The 14,172-nt window shown below is 41.5% G+C and overlaps 1 protein-coding gene across 1 annotated transcript in view; it reads right to left on the reverse strand.

Annotated features, from left to right (window-relative positions):
* Positions 1–425: 425 nt before the first annotated feature.
* Positions 426–14,172, reverse strand: part of tango2 (transport and golgi organization 2 homolog) — a 76,185-nt gene continuing 62,438 nt past the window's right edge. The window contains exons 6-9 of the mRNA XM_084307366.1: positions 7,351–7,418; positions 6,724–6,874; positions 4,786–4,890; positions 426–1,510 (exon numbers count right to left, since the gene is read on the reverse strand). Of these exons, the coding sequence (XP_084163492.1) occupies positions 1,387–1,510; positions 4,786–4,890; positions 6,724–6,874; positions 7,351–7,418 (448 nt within the window). The 3' untranslated portion in view covers positions 426–1,386. The remainder of the gene's footprint in view (positions 1,511–4,785; positions 4,891–6,723; positions 6,875–7,350; positions 7,419–14,172) is intronic.

The raw sequence follows: 14,172 nt of genomic DNA on the forward strand, positions 1-14,172 counted from the left end.
CTCAGACATGCAACCTGACTTTGATGGACTTGTTAAAGCTCAACAGAGACTGGATTTCTCACACTGAATGGAAAAAAATAACTGAAGAACACTAAAATGTGGAAATATAACAAGTGAAATGGGACACTTGATATTTTTTTTTCTTTTTTTTGCAGTTCTGAAAACATTAAATGTTTAATATAGGCATGTAAAGTAAAAAAGGCTACAAAACTGGGACACTTTTCTTTACAGTTCAGTGACATCATGTCTTGTTTATTTTGGCTATAAGATGATGTGATGTCTTTAGAAAGCTAAGAAAATCCTTGTTTCAATGTTTCACATTTTGTTTATCATTTTGGAAATAAATTCTATTTGAATAAATGATATTTTTGAAAGCTAACCTCACAGTTTAATTGCCAAATAATAACATACACTCTTACCAGGGGTCAAAACAATGTCATTTACTGCTTTTTATATAGAAATAAAATGTATATTATGCATAATTGAGTTTGGAATTTTGGCCCAGCCCTCCAACATATTTTCAGTTGCTCATTCGGCCCCCTGGGAAAAATAATTGCCCACCCCTGCTATAGCATATGGGTAGTTATTGAGACCCCCCTCAAATGCTTTTCTTTGTGTCAAAGATTTAAGTTGGATGCAAATATCAGACTACCAATGAGCCAAATCCCAGTGCAGTCATAGGCAAGCAGTTATGAAGAGATCAGAGCTGCAGTGCCAGAAACGAACCTTTGTCAGTTCAGTTCTTTTGAGATTACTATTGTGCTGCAAGCAGATAAATCACTTTTCTCCACTAAATTATGGTTGTTCTTTGGCAATATTCTTTAATCAGTACACATCACAAGCATAAATAAATTATATTCTCCCTCTGATCAACAATAAGAGCTTTGCTATTAATGTTCCCACGGAAATAACCCATGATTTATGATCTGATCAATGAGGCAAAAAGGAATAACTGCACACTGGATTACAGCTCCCGATACTTTAATATGAGAAATGTAGTCCAGTGTTTGTCCAATGGTTATCCCTTTGCCTCGGTCTTCACATTTTACCTTTATCCTGCACCTGGCCTGAGGCAGGTTGGATGTGTGTCCATAAACTATTTGATCAAGTCACGCCGTCATATGCACATAATTATGACATATACCTCAGCAAAGCAGGAAAATATTTTACCCCCCAAAAAAGATGGCTACTGGAAAAAGTGCAATTAATCTCCTTTTCTTGGAAAGTGCCATTATTTCATTGTCTCACACCTCCCAAATAAAAAGCAAAAAGAGTCTTCATGATGCCATGGCTGTGCTGCTGAGGTTTCTTGAGGGAACAGGTAGGAAGTGATGGGGACTCAGAAAGGCACAGAGTGGGGTTATCCTTCATACCCCGGCAGTCTCCTCAGTCCTCCTGGAGTCTAAACTGGTAGGAACTGGTGCTCCAGCGGCTGATGTCACAGTTGAGCATGGTGCGCTCAGTGAAGCTCACGTTCCCTGCTGCGTCGATAAGGATAATGGTATTGGTCCTGAACACATAGACAAAAAGCCTCTTAAATATCATCACTGTGTCATAATGGAAAAAATACTGTTTTCTTAGTTTTGCTCATTTCAAGTCATTCAAACAGGTCTGTATAATTTACAAAACATTACATGGACTCTGTATGTCCCCCCCCCCCCCCCCCCCCTGGGAGGATTAATTCAAAAGTGGGAGGATTAATTCAAAAGAAGTCTGATCGTGGTCACAGGACTATAGGTCGGCCTCTAGAGAGGATTGCGAGGTGCAACGCCGACACACCACTTTGGGTCAGAATGTCTCGTCAGTGCAGGGAAGTATGTTGTGGAACAGGTTACCTACCACCATTCGAGAATGTCCAACTTTTACTACTTTTAAACTCAAAGTAAAAAAAATATATTTCTAGAACACCAAGCATGTGACCATATATAATAGGACCTTTATGGTCTTGGTCCTTTTTAGCTTTGTAGCCATGTATTTGTAAATTATTGTTCTTTTGTTTTAACATGTTTTTATATTGCTCCGTTTTTGTATTGTTTTGGGTACAGGATGAAAATTAGCATCCCTTGCTAAATCCTGTGTATTTACAGTGCATTATATGTATTGTCCATGAATACATGTTGTCCCTTCCAAATAAACGAATAAATGAAAAATGAAAAGAAGAGAGATATGGAGACAAGATTAGACCAGAAATAAAAGGTACGGAAGGGGTGGCAATGTGTCAAGACCTCCCTCTTATATACAGCTTGAGCTGAGACATCTGGAATATTAGATACCGTTGGTACTGAATGGGGTGTGGACCCCAGATCAAGAGCATACTACCGTACTTTTCGGACTATAAGCCGCACCTTTTTTCCCCATTTTTGACCCTGCGGCTTATATAACGGTGCGGCTTATATGTGACTCGACGTGACCAAACCCGAAAATGTAAAAATCTAAATATTGCTTTTTTGACTGTATTGAAATGTTATTTATCTGTTCCCTTACTTGCTAAACTTAATACAACTTGTAAATGAGTTAATTCTTGTTATTTGTCCGACAGTATTGTGTCCCAATGCTAATTACATATGGTAATTAAACATTAAAACACCTGCGGCTTATAGTCCAGTGCGGCTTATATATGTACACATCATTCAATTTAGCTGCTGCGGCTTATATTCAGGTGCGGCTTATAGTGCGAAAAGTACGGTACTACTGATGAGTTGGCAGAATACTAACTTCTATCACCAGGCCATCAGGATGCTCAATGACAATGACACTATGTAACAACCCATCATCTACACTCACTGCACACACATCCACATGTACACACTCACTTTAAACAAACACTCACCTTACCACTCACTTTAGACAATTTAATACACTTTATATGTATCTATTATTAAAGAGATTTGCACTACATTCATACCTCATTTGCACCCTACCCTAAGTTTTGTACCTCTGCATTGTACCTCACTGTTACCCATTTTACTCTGTATTGTATATATGTATATTGACTTGACTTACTTTTTACTTACTTCTTAATTCCTTTTTTACTTACTTTCTTTTTACTGTATGTAGCACACTCTCAGCCATCTCAAGAAACTTGAAAGCTTACAAAAAAAAATACTACGAGTAGTGTCATGGTCCGGGTATAAAGCGCCCTCACACCCTTTGTTCCATCGTTTTAGTCTCCTGAGGCTCGCTGAGTTTAACATACACCAAAACGCATCAATTATGTATCAAGTTGTCAACAACATGAATCACAGACTGTCTGAGCTTGTCCCAGTCTGCCGACCACTGCACATCCACAACACAAGAAATAGGCATCTTATATTTGGCAAGAGGAGAAAACTCAAATGTACCGGCCTAAGTATAGCATGCAGGGGCCCGCAGATCTGGAACGAGCTCGACGAGAGTCTGAAACTGTCAAAATCCTTCAAAACACTCAAAAAAAATCACTGAAAGAGGATTTACTCAAATCATATATCTAAATAGAATCATAACTTAGGTATAAATTGTCTGTATTCATGTATCTATGTTTTATGTCAGTTAGTATGTAGGTGTGTAAGCCTACCACGTTGTATGTTTTGTTTTTGTTTATATTTAGTCTATATTTGTGATCAGGCTCCCTCCAAAAGCTTTAAATAGCTTCTTGGGAGACCTGGCACATGCACACAATTGCGTCGTTGTTGTTTCACATGAAGATATGTAACATGTAATATATCGTGTGTGTGTGTGTGTGTGTGTGTGTGTGTGTGTGTGTGTGTGTGTGTGAATAAATTCATTCATCATTCAGGGGCTCATACAAAAACAAGCATTTCATCATAAAGTATTCTGTATTTTGTTGTGACTAATAATAAACAAACTTGAAACTACACTCAAAACTGTTAAATGGCTGAGCTGAGGGCAGGATGCACACAAGAGAGAACACAATTATATACAGTAAATATATATTCATAGTATTCTCATGACCATACAATATGGCGCAGTGCCACAGCTCACTGGCCACGGTTTGTCATTTCATTATAATCACCTGTTGTTTGCGACCAAGATATCTGCGATCAAATACTATGAATATATAATAATAATAATAATAATAATAATAATAATAATAATAATAATAATAATAATAATAATAATACACTTTATTTGTATAGCACCTTTCATACAGAAATTGCAGCTCAAAGTGCTTCACAACAGAAAAAAGACAGGCATAAAATGAGCACATAAAGTGCAAACATATATAATCACAGTTTTTCACATTAGAATCCAACATCCCAACAGGCCACCTTGTTTATGGTTTGATTCAGTTTTAAAAATAGACGATAATAAAAAGAGTAAGATAGAATAGAGAGAGTAAAATAGTGCAATAGTGCAGTGCAATAAAATAGGAGAATAGAATAGACATCAAATGAGCACATAAAGTGCAGACATATAAAATCAGTTTTTCAGAGCGCAATCCAGAGTTCTGATTACATAGATTATATATATATATAATATATATATAAATAATCTGACTCTTTCATTATTCTTTCAGTAGGAAAAGGGCCAGTCTAAGCATCAGAGGTTTATGCATTTTAAATAAGTAGCCTATAACTATAGAAGAGTGATTGCAGAGGAGGGCTGCGATCACCTTTCATTTCCTCTCTCACTCCAGGGGCTGTAGAGGACAGATTTTTGGGCGAGCATTCTTTATGCATGAAGATCTATGATCTTCACAGGCCCAGCACAGCCCTGTGGGTGGGGGTGGGTGTTACCGGACAGATGAAGAAGCCCCAAAGAGATAATTGGTGAGAGGATACTGACCTTGTGCCATAATGAGGGGAGCGGACACACACGGCTGACAGAGCCTGGAGCATGGACCTGCTGTAGCCCGCTCCCTGGTTCTCCTGAGCAGGGTCAGGGGTGTTCCTGTGGGGGGTAAACCATACTCACTTTAATACTTACAACCTTTGTGACTTTTTGGAGAATTCTTACTAAAAAGACGTCACAGTGAACTGACTCAGGAACGTCTATTAAATTGGACAGGTACAATATACTGTCCGACTACACCATTAACCTTTTCACTGCCACACTACCAAGATGGTTAACCCTTTCACTGCGACAATACAGAAGGTTAACCCTTTACTATCACACTACAGATGGTTAAAATCACTACCACACTACAGAAGGTTAACCCTCTGTAGTGTGATAGTAAAGGGTTGACCTTCTGTAGTGGGGTAGTGAAAGGGTTAAACAGAGAGAGAGAGAAACACACTGTGAAGGGTGTAAAAGTTCACAGACTAAAAGGATGATTATTTCTGTCTTACACAAACAAACAAGCACAAATCCACAATAGCTGCGACTGCTTACACACAGGCATCCACATGCTTTTGTGGACCAACTAACCGACCGGCCAACCAACAGAGGGAGCTATAGAGCTGCAAAAAAATAAAAATAAGAAATCATAACTTACAATGTTAGGTCTTGCATTAATCTAGCTATTGTCCATCCATTTCATCTGTGCTTTATCAGCTATGCTTTCGCCAAAAACAATATATTCTCTTAACCCTTTCACTACCACACTACAGAAGGTTAACCCTTTCACTACCACACACTACAGAAGGTTAACCTTTCACTACCACACTACAGATGGGCAGTGTGGTAGTGAAAGGGTTAACCTTCTGTAGTGTGGTAGTGAAAGGGCTAACCATATGCATCATTGCAGTGAAAGGGTTAACCATTTGGTAGTGTGGCAGTGAAAGGGTTAAAGAGGAACATGGTGCGTCGTGTGCCTCCAGTGTCTGAGTCTGGTGTGTTTCCAGTGTCCCTGACGGGAGAGTCTGGTGTGTTTCCAGTGTCCCTGACGGGAGAGTCTGGTGTGTGTTTCCAGTGTCCCTGACGGGAGAGTCTGGTGTGTTTCCAGTGTCCCTGACGGGAGAGTCTGGTGTGTTTCCAGTGTCCCTGACGGGAGAGTCTGGTGTGTTTCCAGTGTCCCTGACGGGAGAGTCTGGTGCGTTTCCAGTGTCCCTGACGGGAGAGTCTGGTGTGTGTTTCCAGTGTCCCTGACGGGAGAGTCTGGTGTGTTTCCAGTGTCCCTGACAGGAGAGTCTGGTGTGTTTCCAGTGTCCCTGACGGGAGAGTCTGGTGTGTTTCCAGTGTCCCTGACGGGAGAGTCTGGTGTGTTTCCAGTGTCCCTGACGGGAGAGTCTGGTGTGTTTCCAGTGTCCCTGACGGGAGAGTCTGGTGTGTGTTTCCAGTGTCCCTGACGGGAGAGTCTGGTGTGTTTCCAGTGTCCCTGACGGGAGAGTCTGGTGTGTTTCCAGTGTCCCTGATGGGAGAGTCTGGTGTGTTTCCAGTGTCCCTGACGGGAGAGTCTGGTGTGTGTTTCCAGTGTCCCTGACGGGAGAGTCTGGTGTGTTTCCAGTGTCCCTGACGGGAGAGTCTGGTGTGTTTCCAGTGTCCCTGACGGGAGAGTCTGGTGTGTGTTTCCAGTGTCCCTGACGGGAGAGTCTGGTGTGTTTCCAGTGTCCCTGACGGGAGAGTCTGGTGTGTTTCCAGTGTCCCTGACGGGAGAGTCTGGTGTGTTTCCAGTGTCCCTGACGGGAGAGTCTGGTGTGTTTCCAGTGTCCCTGACGGGAGAGTCTGGTGTGTTTCCAGTGTCCCTGACGGGAGAGTCTGGTGTGTGTTTCCAGTGTCCCTGACGGGAGAATCTGGTGTGTTTCCAGTGTCCCTGACGGGAGAGTCTGGTGTGTTTCCACTCACAGCTCCTGGTTGTTGAGGACGGTGAGCAGCTCCTGCACCAGACCGTCACAGTGCAGCGACTGGCCGTTCACCACGCTGGTGAACAGACGCTTGCCATGCTGCAGCTTCCTCCACGGCGTCTCCAGCAGAGAGTTACTCAAGCCGTAGATCCCTGCTGGAGCAGACACAGACCAAGCGCGTGCACACACACACACACACACACCACAACAACAACAAACACAAGAGCATTGATGAATGCGTGGAAAATAGCTAGTAATGGCATTCTGACCTTTCACTCAATCCACATACTAAAAAGGCAAGATCAGCGTTAACCTTTTCACAATCACACTACAGAAGGTTAACCCTTTCACTACCACACTACAGACGGTTAACCCTTTCACTACCACACTACAGACGGTTCTGTAGTGTGGTAGTGAAAAGGCTTAACCTTCTGTAGTGTGGTTGTGAAAGGGTTAACCCTTTGTCGTGTGGTAGTGAAAGGGTTAACCTTCTGTATTGTCACAGTGAAAGGGTTAACCATTTGGTAGTGAAAGGGTTCAAATGATTTGACTGACATCCCGCAGGCCTGGCTGGAGGGGCAGTGTGTGAGTTGAACAGTTTCTACACCAACCGAAAAAAAACACAGACCTTGTTTTATACGGATGGGCTCAGGGCTGCCTTTGTTTCCATAGTAACACACTGTGTCTTCTTTGGCCCTGCATAGGACACACAAGGTGGAAAATTAGGAAAGCCATTTACTGACCCGATTCAAGTTCTAGATGCGTAATTATGAGGGCCGTTCATAGGGTCATCCATGTTTTTTTATGTCCAAAAAAATGCATCTAAAAAAAGGAACAGTGCTATTTAACAAGTGACCCATTTTATTTGCATAGCCAACAAACAAAGATTTCAATCGACATGGAAATTAAATTGGCAACAAATCTGTACAATGCTTAAAAGGGAAATGCATTTTACGAATTAAAATATGTTCCTTCCTAGACCCCAGGACGGTTCAGTCAGTATTTGTGCACACAACCACATAAGACTCTCTCCTAAAGCTAGAAATCAGACATTGGTTGATGTCACTGGGATGTAAAATCTGGGGCTGCTCCATAGACAATGAATGAGGCTGTGACTTTATGAGGCCTCATGAAATGTTTGTGTGAACCTTCGGTCGGAGGGTTCTCTATCTGATGTCTAGCTTCAGGAGAGAATAGGCACATGTTCACAAATACTGCCCTGTCCTGGAGCACAAGAAGAAGGTACAGTATGTGAATTCGTAATTGGGTGGCATTCCCCTTTAATGTCAATCTGACATCTGCTGCAACACAGCCTCAATATCTAAGCTACTAAACTCCCAAGTAAAGAAGCATTCCTCCATTTCCCTATTACAACTCTATGTCAGCTGTAATAATAATTGCAATCACCTGAGAGTTGGGCAAATGCCACTTGCAATGGCAATTTGACTCATTTAAGTTATTATAGAAATTATTATGTTTCATCCTATTACATAAAAAAAACAGCTTACTGGGCAATGGGCATACATTCTCTAGCGTACAGACAGAATGTTTCGTCTGTCTCTCATAACAAAATGTCTTCATTCTCTTACTGTATAAAATCAGCTCAGGGTTATACCTATGACTCTGGGTTTCACTTCACATAGCCAGAGTCATTTTTCAAGTACCTTGGAATCTCTGACATAGCTAGAGAAATAGCCAGACACAGTCTCATGACTGTACATTTCCACATTGTTCTCTTAGAAATGCCTGACATGACCAAACGTCTTTCTTTCCTATATAACCTTGTGTCTTACAGTATAAAGACTTATTTTTGTATCCACTTTTTCTCCTCGATTTCTCTATTTTCTTTCTCCCCATCCCAATTTTAGCCGTGCCAATTCTCCCCTCCACTGTCTTGATCGTTGCTCGCATATGCCCCCCACTGGCCGGTTGTAGGGAGGATAGAAGCCTTGCATCACATGTCCCCTCCGATACATGTGGAGGCAGCCAGTCATATCTTTTCACCTGCCAGCGCGGACTCTCATTGGCGAGGAGTAGCGTGTAGGAGGCGCACACTGCCCCGCCATTTTCCTGTACAGGCGCCCTGACCGACCTGTAGGAGTGGCTGTTTACAACGTCCAGATTACCACCAATCGACTCCCCTCCGGCTAACTCTGCCAATTCATTCATTCATTCAATCTTTATTTATACTCGATAATACACTGAGTAATTAAACTCATTTACAGTGCTGTCGAGATGTTACATACACAAGTGTCACAGTGTGTTCATAAATATAAAGACATCAGACAATCAGAATAATTGAGAGCACATTTTAAAATACATTAAAAAATAATAATAAAACATCTTTTAAAAAGAATAAAATAGCTCAAAATTAAAACAGAGGTAATAATTTAAAAACAATTACATATTGTGGTGACCTGATTGGTCATTAAGGTTCTAAACCGACCCATAGACACTAGGAGTGTCTAGTTTCAGTGTTTCCTGCAGGGTATTCCATGATGTAGGGGCAAAAAAGCCAAAAGCAGATCTACCAAGTTCAGTACAAACTCTAGGCACTCTAAGTGTAAGCCAAAAACTGGATCGTGTACGACAGGGTCCAGTGGTCCATTCCAATAAAGAACTAATATAATTTGGACAATCTCTAATTATGGCTTTATAGATAAAAAGATTGCAATGCAACTTACGTCTCTCTGCCAGAGAGGCCCACCCGACCTTATTATATAGGATACAATGGTGAGTACCATAACTATCACCGGTGATAAATCTAATGGCTGAATGATAAACAGAGTCTAAGGGCTTAAGAGTGGAAGCCGCTGCATGTCTATAAATCACATCTCCGTAATCCAAAACAGATAGGAATACTGCTTCAACAACCCTCTTTCTACTAATCATAGGGAAGTTGGCTCTATTTCTATACAAAAAGCCAATCTTTTTCCGTAATTTACTGGCGAGAACGCCCACATGATATTTAAATGTAAGTCCTTCATCAATCCAAATACCAAGGTATTTGTATTCTGAAACTCTCTCGATATAAGAACTGTTCAGAGTCGATATATGCAAGTCACTATAAACAATATTTTTGGCTTTGGAAAACAACATGAATTTAGTTTTACTGGCATTAAGCACCAATTTTAGACTAATAAGTGCATCTTGCAGGGCGTCAAAGGAGAGTTGTAAATATTTAGTGGCCAGTTGCACAGAATCAGCAGTACAATAGAGAACTGTGTCATCCGCGTAAAGGTGGCTTTGACAGCTGCTCAGAGATGAGACAATATTATTAATATAAATGGTAAATAAGACCGGGCCGAGGATTGATCCCTGTGGAACACCTTTTGTGATGGGTAGAAGCTCTGATTGGGCATTTCCCATTTTCACACACTGAAATCTTTCTGTTAAATAGTTTTGAAACCAACTGCAAGCACCTGTATCAAAGCCAACACTCTGCAATCTTTGTAAGAGGAGAAGGTGGTCAACAGTATCAAACGCCTTAGACAAATCTACAAACAGGGCAGCACAATGCTTTCCTTTGTCAAGGGCTGATACAATGTCATTTATAACTACAGTAGCCACCGAGATTGTACTGTGTTTTTCTCTAAAACCAGATTGGTGTGGGTTTAATATAGAGTGTTTTGTGATGAATGTTTTAAGTTGACTCCAGGATTTTTGCTAGACAGGATAACTTGGAGATTGGTCTGTAATTATTTAGGTCACTTTTATCCCCCCCTTTATGCAAGGGGGTCACATGGGTTGTTTTCCAGGCAACAGGAACCACACCTGTTAGTATGAGTCAGTATGACGGCCGGTCCAAGCCGGAGGCAACGCTGACAGCCGGATTCAATACCGGTGTCTCTTGCGTTGGTGACGAGCGCAATGTCCGCTGCGCCACCCAGCCGCCCAGTATAAATAATTATTAAACACTCTGGGCTCACTTCACATATTGTCTTCCGCTATCTGTATCGAACTGAGACTCTTGTGGCCACAGAAAATAAACTGTGTTCTTTTTATACAATTTGACTCATCTGAATTTCTACAGTTCACCGTCTTGGCTCATTCCACAAAAATTCCACAACACAGTTGTAGCGATTGTAAGGAAACAAATGAGCTGCCTGATGAATGTCCTATCAAAATATTGTTTGAATTTCTGTGTGTGTGTGTGTGATCCAATTATTTTATGTCCAGAGTTCACCGGATAACTGCTATGACAACCAACAAAAACACAGCAAACAGACGAAGGTTACTGTTCTCTGCAAGTGAAGACAGTGAGAGGAAGCTTTTTGTTTCTTAGTTGTCGGCCCATGGTCTTCTCCTACGCACCCGTCAACCTACACTCAGGTGTGCAAAAGCACTATTGTTATTGTACCGATTGTAAAATCAATTTATAAACACATCTAAAGTCTAGTCTTTTAATTTACCACCAACAGCCACTGCAATAGCTAAAAATAGCAATATTGCTGTTCATTTGGACTAGCTAAACCCCCCTCACCCAGACATTTAAACAGAATAGTAATAAGTAATGAGACTACTGTATGTTGTACTGTGTGCTCATCTTGTAGGTAAAGGTAATAGCCGCCATGGCCTCCCTCGTGCTTCATCACCGTAGCTTTGTGAGATGACTCCTTTCCTTCTGCGGGAGCGATACATGTTTTATAATAAAACTCAGCAAAAGGGCAAGCATACAAATAATGACAGCATCACACAGCAGACACAAGAAGCTTTACTCTCCTTTCAAATATCTCATCCATTTCAAATTAATTAAGAACAGATTTTCCTGTCTGAGCTTATAAATTACCGTAATTCCTCTAATAGTAACCGGTATTCAATTAAAAACCGGGTCTCTATTAATGACCGGGTACGCTGTTGAGCTAAGCAATTATAAGCCGGCCTCCTAATACAAGCCGGGTTTCATGTATATTAGAGGAATTACGGTATTTCCCTCAACGGATTTACCATAGGCAATATATTTTGTTATTGTTGTTATATGCTGGCCTGGCTGTGCAGTAAATACCATATAATGGTATGGTGTTAATGTTTACCAAGAGAGTAAGCCTACCTCAGAATTGTATAAAACGAAGTTATTATTATTATTATACCAGTATTGTGATTGCACTATTTTACTTTATTTTACTTTTTTTGACCACCTGTAATTGCACTGTTTACTACCGTGTTTCATACAGTACTTGGTTTCAATAAATGAACCCAGTACATTTTACTGGGTTCAAACTGACACAAAATGTTGATTTATTCATTATGATCAGTTTGAAAATTAGAAATATAGGCCTCTCTCTTATACATGCCTCCTCCTAATACAAGCCTGGTATCCGCTACAGTTGAAACAAATACAAGCCGGGGTTACTATTAGAGGAATTACGGTAGTGTATGTCTGGTGATTAAGCAGTGAGGAGGGGGGGGGGGGTGCAGCGGGCTCCTGTGCAGAGAGGGTCTCCCTTATCTTGTGTAAAGAGTTGTAAAAGCCAGGTGACCGTGTGCTACGGAGCAGCTGTGGGGAAAATGTTAAAAGCGCCATGTTAATATTACACCATCCTCTTCAAACGACAAACAGACAACAAACCGGATGACCTTGATTAAACATTAAAAAAAAAAAAAAAATTCTTCTGCCATCATGGCAGCTGCAATCACAACCACACATTGGCCACAGTTTTGACATGGTTTGGTACCATTACCTTTTCCCTGATTTCGGAAAGCGAGTGGCACCGTAAGCTGAGTAGAGATGGGCTACTTGGTAAATATTATCCATCTGCGTCGTGTTACAGACTGGCCAGTGGAAAAATAGGATAATTGTGGGCAGGGCCTAAGAGCTGATGTATTTCCTAGCCTCATGCGTTTCCCCTAATACAAGTGCCGTGTTCTGAAGAGAGATGTGTGGGAGGTTCACGCGCTCTCATGAGTCGAGATGGATGTGGTTAGAAGGTGGTTGAAGAAGCTCGTCTGTCACACAGCGTTTTTTCCCGCCAAAGATTGCTGTACAGAATTTGACATCCATCATATTAATTTATAATCAGTTTTGTCTCAATTGGCTCATTCTGTTAAAGGGCCCCTATTGTAAAAATGGCATTTTCCTGTGTTTTGTATTGTTTTTACACAATGAGGGGGTGTCTGAACACTGAGAAATATGTTCATAGAGCAGTTTCTGCAGATCAGCTGTGATCCTCCCTATTAAAACAAGTCATTCAGAACTGCAGCCATAATCGACGTAGTTACCGACTGACCAATCACAATTCGCGTGTTTGTTCTAACATTATACAACAGGTAGTTCCGACCACGCATTGTGAATGCCAATCCAACGAAAGACGAGCTGGACGCACTGGAGAAAAGCCGTAATGAAATCAACACCACCAAGTCGCCGGCCTGTCGTCCAACTCCCGGAACTATCCAAGGTGCTGATCCGCCAAGGCGCCGATGACTATCAGACTTTCGCTTGCATTAGACTAATACGTCATTCGTTTGCATTGCCAAGCTGGTTGATAGCCTACTCCATTTGAAATTCCATAGCAATGAGACATCTTTAAGACCTATTTTTCTACACAAAGTTCACTGAAATCGATATAAAAGACTCTAGAATTGTCTGTATTCATCCTATATTTTTTCCGACAGTGCAACTTTCTCTATAAAACCAATAATACACTAGAACCCGTGGGATGTCATGAATAGTGCCAATCTGTGATGCCTACGCCACTCGAGCTTCTCTCTCGTGGCTGCGGGCGCATCACAGCCGTGGCAATATTCATGACATCCCACGGCTCCTTGTGTATTATTGCTTAATTAATGCAATAGTTGACAGGAAATACAAATTGGGTGCCAACTGTTCCCTAGCAACAGGATTCCAGTGAAACCGTCTATAGATAAGAGGGAAAAGTCCTTATGATTATCATGGTATTGATTGCTTCCCACATCGCTCAGCCCTAGCTGTGATGTGCATCAAATTGCCCGTGGAGACAGCAGGAGGAGGATTTGTACAGGGATATGTCTATTTCCACTAGATTATCAGAAGTCCCATTGGGTCGTGCCGTGGGTTGATTTGGGCCGAGATGAGGGAACCACGGGAGGCAGAGACGAGGAAGAGCGACAATGAAATGGGGAAGAGAGGGGAATGGGCTTCTCTGAGATCTCTCTCATCAGAATGGTAATCAGTATGCCGGCTGGGAGAGATTGTTCTAATGAACGCTCCTCTATATGCTGAAGCTGCAGTGCAGCTTTCCTGTTGTCAAGTGGTGGTGGTGGTGTTGTTGCCTGGTGATGGCTGAATGCTCTCTCGACATTATCAGTTTAGAATGGAGATTGGCACAATATGAGACAGCAGATGCTGGGTAAAGGGAACAGAACGTCAATACTGCTGGTGTGGCGCTGCATTTCAACTTCAAACTACTTTATTTTCCTTTCGCAAGTTCATTTGTGCAGTGGTTAAAAGACAACATACAGTCACAATACATAG

This window comes from Notolepis coatsorum (assembly GCF_963971535.1).
Source record: "Notolepis coatsorum genome assembly, chromosome: 2".
Taxonomy (NCBI): domain Eukaryota; kingdom Metazoa; phylum Chordata; class Actinopteri; order Aulopiformes; family Paralepididae; genus Notolepis; species Notolepis coatsorum.